The sequence below is a fragment of the Tupaia chinensis genome, unplaced genomic scaffold (genome assembly GCF_000334495.1).
Source record: "Tupaia chinensis unplaced genomic scaffold, TupChi_1.0 Scaffold000366_1, whole genome shotgun sequence".
Lineage (NCBI taxonomy): Eukaryota > Metazoa > Chordata > Mammalia > Scandentia > Tupaiidae > Tupaia > Tupaia belangeri.
This window is the reverse complement of record NW_006159863.1, coordinates 595,828-603,723: the sequence shown is the minus strand read 5'-3', so window position 1 is coordinate 603,723 and position 7,896 is coordinate 595,828. Positions and strand designations below refer to the sequence as shown.

Here is a 7,896-nt window from a genome sequence, read left to right as displayed (position 1 = left end):
TGTAAAAATCTAAAAAAAAAAAAAAAGAAAGAAAGAACTAAACAAACTCAATTTTGCAAATAGGATAGAGATCCAGTGATTTTTATGAACGCTGTGGTGGTGAATCTTTATAAGTAATACTTACCAGTGACTGGACTTTTCTTAGCCTAGATCTGTCCTGCAATTTGTTTTTATCACGTGACTGTCGGCTGAAATCTACAGTCATTTCATTTCTTTTTCTTCTTCTGTAAATTGGAAAGTAGAAGGAAAATTATAAATTATCATTTAGAAACTTTAAAGGATTACAAAGCTATTTGCTTAACTTTGTGATATATATACATATACACACACACACATTTATGTATATATGTGTACATATATGTGTGTGTGTGTGTGTGTGTATATATATATATGTATATATATATACACTTTATTTTTTTGCTAGAGTGTGTGTAGTTGCCAGAGAGACAGAAGGAAAGAGAGAGTAGAAAGCCTTCCTATGGGGAATGGTCACACTGTAATCCCTTCTTTTCCTTCTCCACCTCCTTTTGGGATTTTGGGCATGCATGCATACACACCCAGTGTGTTTCTTCAGCTGTTGGGTCTAGGACTCATTTGAGGTTTTTGCTATAGGGCGCGTGCGTTCGCCAGACAGACAGAGAGAGACAGAGAGATAGAAAGTGAGAAATCATCCCCCGGGGGGATGGCCATGCTGCAATCCCCTTCTTCTCCATTCTCCTCTCGGGATCTTGGGCACGCATGCACACACGCCCGGTTTGAGTTTAAGCCACCAGGTCCGGGACTCAAACCACGGTTGACTATGTGGTAGTCCAGCGACATAGCCATTACACTAACTGGTCCCGGTCTAGGACTCAATTGTGTGGTTGGCCATGTAGGATCCAGCTGCCTTTACCACCAGGCCACAGAGCAGGTCCATTCCTGTGATTTAAAAGATTGCCTTCACTCAGTCAGAAATAAACTGAATGTTTATCAATAGAGAACTGGTTAAATAAACTTTGGCATATCCAAATGAAGGAATACTGTGAACTGTAAAAGAGAATATTTCTATATATACCTGTGGTATAATCTGTAGGTCATACTATTAAATAATAATAATTTTTCAAAAGGTGGATAAAGTGATAGGTATTATGTGGCACCCTTCATTTCAGAAAGGAGGTATAAAAAAAATGGCCCAGGGCCAGCAGGTAGCATGGAGATTAAGGCACTAGATTTTACACAGCCAACTCTGCAGTTCAAGTCCTGGACCCAGCAGCTTGCAAAACACACTGGGTGCATGTGTATGTATGCCCAAAATCCTGAGAGGAGTCTGGAGAAAGCATTGCACCATGGCTATCCCCTCTGGGTGGTGATTTCTCATTTTCTCTGTCTCTCTCTCTCTCTGGTAAGTGCATATGCCCTGTAGGAAACAAAATAGAACAAAACAAAACAGTTCAGTCACTGTAGTGCAGCAGTAATGTAAGTGCCCTGCAAGACTGGAAGCTGTATGACAGTCATGGATTCAGATACCCAAGTGGGTCTGAAAAACATTCTGAACACTCACGCAGGCAACCGGGGTCCCAAGGAGCTGGAGGACTGGGGAAAAGGGATTGCTGCATGATGAGCCCTTTCAAGGGTGCTTCTCTCTCTCTCCCTCTCTCTGTCTTGCATACATGCATGCATGTGTTTTCTGTCATAACGAAAAAAGTATGTAGATGTATATACTTGCTTGTACTTTAAAAACGTATTTATTCACTTTATTTTATTTATTATTATTGTTAAGTTTGCTATCGGGCATGTGTGCTCATCAGAGAGAGATAGTGAGAGAGAGAGGGAAAGTGAAAAAGCAAGCCACCAGGTCCAGGACTCAGACTACAGCTGGCCATGTGGGAGTCCAGTGTCTTAACCGCCACACCGCCTGCTGGTCCCCTGTTTGTACTTTCAAATGGAAGGATTAAACCATAACATTTTGAAAGTTGGATGCCTGTAATAGAATTTCCATGTGAATTGATCAGGAACTGAGAATACTATGGAAGAGCAGAGACAGAAGCTAGACTTTTCCAAATATACCTTATTTTATATATTTGACTTTGGAATGATCTAAATTTTTCTCAGAATTATAAATAAATATAATGGAGAGGGGGGAAAGTCTCCCAAACTCTTAAATGCAAACTAAAACAAATGATCTTGTCTACCAACCTCCTGGCATACACACAGGACAATCTTCATGAGACTATAACACAGTAACGTGTCTGACTATTCTTAGCAGAAGACATCCTAAGGACAAAAACACAGGTAAAGATATTTTAAACTCGGGACCAGCAGATGACACAGCAGTTACATTGCTGGATTCCACATGGCCCACCAAGGTTCGAGTGCTGGACCCAGTAGCTTGAAACTCACTCTGGGCATGTATGTGTGTGTGTGTGTGTGTGTGCAAGATCCCAGAGGAGTAGGGAGGAGAAGGGATTGTGGCATGGCCATCCCCCCTTGGGAGGGATTTCTCACTTTGTCTTTCTTTGTCTCTTTACCGCATACCCCAAATTCAAAAAATTTTTCCTTAAAAAAAAAAAAAAAAAAAAAAAAAAAGATGAGATATTGCAAACTGTTTTCAGTAATCACACTGCTTGTATTCATGTTTGTTTTCTAAAACTATCACATATTAGGATAAAGCAGGAATCAGCAAAAGGCAGACCATAAGCCAAATCCAACCTGCTGCCTGATTTTGTAAATAGTTATATTGGAACATTATTCCTTGCATGTTGTCTGTGACTATTTTTGGGCCACAATGGTAGAGTTGATCAGCTGTAATAAGGACCGTATGTCTGGCAAAGACTAAAATATTTCCTGCTTGGCTTTTTATAGAAAAAGTTTGCCTGAAATAATGGATTTAGGCAGTGAGAATCCATAGTTACCAAAATCAAAAAGAGAGACATAGGCAAAAATGCTGTGCCTTGTGATACAAGTACATATCCCCGTCCCTGTGTTCTCAAGGCACTAGGTTTCGGCCTCAGTGAGACCAAGTTCAAGGGACAGGGGAAAATATTAAGCTGTGTGTTGGCAGTGTAATCTGTGAGAAACTCCCCATGCCACCCGCTGTCCCTAAATGATCTGATACCTACAACAACCAAATTGTGGGTCAGCTGGTAGTGTGGTGGTTAAGGTACTAGATCCCACAGAGCTGATTCTAGTTCAAGTCCTGGACCTAGAGGCTTGAAAAACATGTGGGAGGCCAGTACCTCAACCACCAAGCCACCTGTTTGCCTCTTTCTCCTTCATTTTTTCTTTTTAAGAGAGATTTTTGCTATAGGGTGCATGCATCTTCCAGAGAAACAGAGAGGCAAAGAGCAAAAAATTACCCCCTCAGCGGGGGTGGCCACACCACAATCCCTTCTCCTCCATTCTCCTCTTGGGACTTTTGGGGACACATTCACATGCACCCGGCATGAGTTTTAAGCTGCCAGGCCCGGGACGCGAACTGTGGTCTACTACATGGGAGTCCAGTGACGTAACCATTAGCCACCTGCTGGTTCCACTCCTTAATTTTTAAAAATCTCTCCTGGGGGCTGGCAAATGGCATGTTGAAGGCGCTGGACTCCACATGGCTAACCACAGTTTGAGTCCAGGACCTGGCAGCTTGCTTTCTAGCTCCCTCTTCCCCCTCTCCGGTCAAATTTAAATAAATAAGTAAAATTAAATAAAAAAAAAATTTTAAAAATGTCTAATGTTTCACTGGGAAATTTCAAATACATGAAAGTTCTAAAGAACTGCATAAAAAATAAAAGAACTGCATAGTGCTTGCCAACATGCTTTCCCATGAGATTTAACATGTGGTAACACTTTGCTATCTTTGTTTTACCTCTCTACGTACACACTTATACACTCACATATATACACTTACATGTTCTCTCTCTCTCCATGTATTTATTATATGTACATTATGACACTTTATCCCCCAAATACTTTGATGTTATCTCCTAACAGAAAGACATTGCATACCCAACAGCTAGCAACGACTAGCTACCAACTAGCATCATCGGACTTCAGAAGTGAATAATCATTCTTTAATACCATTTAATATCCAGTCCACATTCTAAAAACACAACTGGTCCAACAAATGTCTGTTGTTTTAAGTTGCCAGAGGGTGCCTATGCTTGCCAGAGACAGAGACAGAGGGAGAGAGGGAGAGGAAAAAGCACCCCTCCCCCTCAGACCACCATAAGACATGGTCATACCACAATCCCTTCTCCATTTCTCCATCCTGTTGGGATTTAGGGCACAAACACACACACCTGGCATGAATTTCAAGCTGTAGGTGTTGGAATTCAAAGTGTAGTCAGCCATGTGGGATCCAGCTTCTCTCTACCACCGGCCCAGGGGGCTGGCTGGCGTGCCTTTCATTACCTTTCTTTTTTGATCTAGGATCATATCTACATTCAAGCATTTGGTTGTTAGTCTCCTGTGTCTACAACATTCTACCTCTTTTTTCTCCTATGGAATGGATTCTTTTTTTAAATTTTATTTTCTTTTTTTAGAGATTTTTTTTTCCTTCTTTTTTTTTTTTTTGGAGAGGTTTTTGGTATAGGGCGTGTGCACTCGCCAGAAAGACAGAGAGAGACAGAGAAATAGAAAGCGAGAAATCACCCCATGGGGGGATGGCCATACTGCAATCCCTTCTCTTCCATTCTCCTCTCGGGATCTTGGGCACGCACGCACACGTGTGAGTTTTAAGTCAAAGGGTCCTGGACGCGAACCGCGGTAGACTACGTGGGAGTCCAGCAACATAGCCATTATGCTAACTGCTGGTTCCCAAGGGAATGTATTCTTTTGAAGAGTGAACCTAAGACAGTTGACACACAGAATGCATCCTATTCTGAGTTTGTCTGATTGTTTCTTTATGGTAACATTGAATTGTTTCTTTGTTACCTATATGTTTAGGAAATAGTTAATTAGGTCAGAGAATCAATTAGATACAAGTTAGAGACTTGGCAAGGGGGTATGTATTTCATCTTGCATCACATCACAGAAAGTCAGGTTTTCCCACATCAGTGATGCTAATTTTAATCAGTTACTTAAGGTAGTGACTGCCAGCTTTATCAACCGTGAAGATACATTTTTATCTTTGTAATTAGTAAGTGATCTACAGAGTAATACTTTGGCACCCTGAAAACGTCTTTTTTTGTTGTTGTTGAAGTTTTTGGCTATAGGTTACATGTGCTCACTGGAGAGACACACAGAGAGAGAGAGAGAAGGGCAAAATAAGAGCGGAGGTCGGGAGTTTTTAAAAGCCACTGGCTTGCGCCTCAGACTGCATAGTTGGCCTTGTAAGAACCAGTGGTTAGGGGGACCAGCAGTTAGCGTAATGGCTATGTTGTGGGACTACCATGTAGTCGACCGCAGTTCGTATCCCGGACCTGGTGGCTTAAAACTCACGCCGGGCGCATGTGCCTGCGTGCCCAAGATTCCAAGAGGAGAATGGAGGAGAAGGGATTGCGGCATGGCCATCCCCCCTGGGGGGTGATTTCTCGCTTCCTGTCTCTCGTCTGTCTGGCGAGCGCATGCACCCTATAGCAAAAACCTCTCCCCCCCTCCCCCCAAAATAAAAGGAACCAGTGGTTAAACCACCACGCCACCTACTGGTTTGAAAGGTTATTTTAAATTCCAAGTTTTTGCTAATTTTTCATTTTTGCCTTCCTCTGTGTCAGATATTCGCCTGCTTTGTCTCTATCTCTGGAGGTGGTTGCAATCACCTGCTTGTCCTGTGTGTGCCCTCGAGAACATCTGCACTTGAGAATACCTGTCACTGTCCCGTTGCTCTCGTCATTAGTTATACTTCTGGCAGCAGGGCACCTTCCAACTTGATTAGGTACATTTCAGAGGGTTAGGCCTAAAACAGGCTTGTCTGTCTTCTCCTCTAAACCATCCAGCTTGATTACAGAGGAAAAATGACCAGCCATCAAATTCTAACTCGAAGTATGTCAATATACAAAAGTTTCAAAAATACCATAAAGTTGAAAGCATAGCACAGGGGTTGCCTCTATACTCTCTAGTTGCAATCATTGATTTTGCATTCACTTTGTCTGTCTAAATGTGCATGCATGAGTGTGCGCACATGCACATACACACTCACATTGGGTCTTATTTATTTTTTTTAGTTCACCAAAACCTGTAAGCTTAAATTCCCTTAAAGATAAGGGATTGAAACATAGTCAACTCTTCCCACCCCCCACCCCCGGTGGAGTGATTTTCTCACTTTGCCTCTCTCTCTTTCTGGCAAGCACACGTGCCCTATGCCAAAACTTAAAAAAAAAAAAACAAAAAAAAAAGTCCTGAAAAAATAAAGTACAGGGACTCCTGGCTCCTGATTCAAACCTATTATAGAGACTCAATAATCACATCAGTGTTGTACTGGCATAAAGACAGACATGTAGACCAATGGAATGGAGGAGAGCCAGAAATAGGGGCCAGCAGGTGGCATGGTGATTGAAGCACTAGACTTCCACATGGCTGACCACGGTCAAGTCCTGGACCGGTAACTTGCTTTCTCTCTTCTCTCTCTGGTCAAATTAAAAATATTAAGAATAATAATGATTAATAAAATTAAATAATTCTTTTTAAAAAATGAAGAGAGCCAGAAATAAACCCTCACATATATTGTCAATTATTATTTTTTCTTTTCTTGGAGAGGTTTTTTTCTTATTGGGTGCATGCGCTTGCCAGAAAGACAGAGATAGAGAGATAGAAAGCGAGAAATCACCCCCTCAGAGGGGATGGCCACGCCATAATCCCCTATCTTCCATTCTCCTCTCGGGATCTTGGGCATGCACACACATGCGTCTGGCATGAGTTTAAGCCACCGGGTCCAGGATTCGAACCACGGTCGACTACATGGGAGTTCAGTGACATAGCCATTACACTAACTGCTGGACCCTATTGTCAATGATCTTTGAAAAGGGTGGCAAGTCCATTCAATGGGGGAAAAGATCTTTTCAATAATGGTTCTGGGGTAGGGGCCAGCAGGTGGCATGGTGATTAAGGACACTGGATTCCCACATGGCCAACCACAGTCCAGTCCTGGATCTGGTGACTTGCTTTCTCACTTTCCCTTTCTCTCTCTCTGGTCAAATTAATAATAATAATAATAATAATAGCACATGGAATTAAATAAATAAATAAAGCTTTTAAAAAATAATGGTTCTGGGAAAACTGGATATACACATGTTGAAAAAATGAAGTTGGACCCCTATTTTATACCATATGCAAAAGTTAACTCGAAACGTTTTTTTCAATATGACATCTGTACCTGTGTATAGCAGTACTTTCTTCTTTTCCTCTCTCTGATCATTCAAGCAACATTTTTATCTAATCAACTTGAATTGAACAATAATATACTCGAATGAACGCATTTGCTTAAGGTGTACAATGTGATGAGTTCTGACAATGGCTTGCAGCCATGAAGCTAGCACCATGAGAGCGAGAACGTTTCCATCTCTCTTAGGCGTTCCCCCCTCCACTCATAGCCCGGATACCTACTGAGCTGCTTTTTGTCACTATAGGTTGTTTGCATTTTGTATAAGAATCAAACATGGTATACTTGTGTGTCTGGCTTGTCTTACTTAGCATAACCAGTCTAAGACTCACTTATGTAGCTGCTTGTATCACTAGTTTATTTTTCATTGATGAATATAGTCTATCATATACCACATTTTTCGTTGATCTGTTAATGGACATCTGGATATACAGTTATAGTGAATAAAGCTGCTATAAAAATCCATGAGCTCGGGAACTGGCAGTTAGCGTAATGGCTATGTCGCTGGACTCCCACATAGTCAACCGCGGTTCGCGTCCCAGACCCGGTGGCTTAAAACTCATGCCAGGCGTGTGTGCGTGTGTGCCCAAGATCCCGAGAGGAGAATGGAG

At 41.8% G+C, this 7,896-nt stretch overlaps 1 protein-coding gene across 5 annotated transcripts in view; it reads right to left on the bottom strand.

The window, feature by feature from the left end:
• The window catches only part of FBXO16 (F-box protein 16), a 137,637-nt gene that overhangs the window by 30,216 nt on the left and 99,525 nt on the right, over positions 1–7,896 (bottom strand). For all 5 annotated transcript variants that reach the window (XM_006153207.3, XM_006153206.3, XM_027773724.1 and 2 more), the window contains exon 8: positions 125–224. In XM_006153207.3, coding sequence (XP_006153269.1) covers positions 125–224 — 100 coding nt within the window. The remainder of the gene's footprint in view (positions 1–124; positions 225–7,896) is intronic.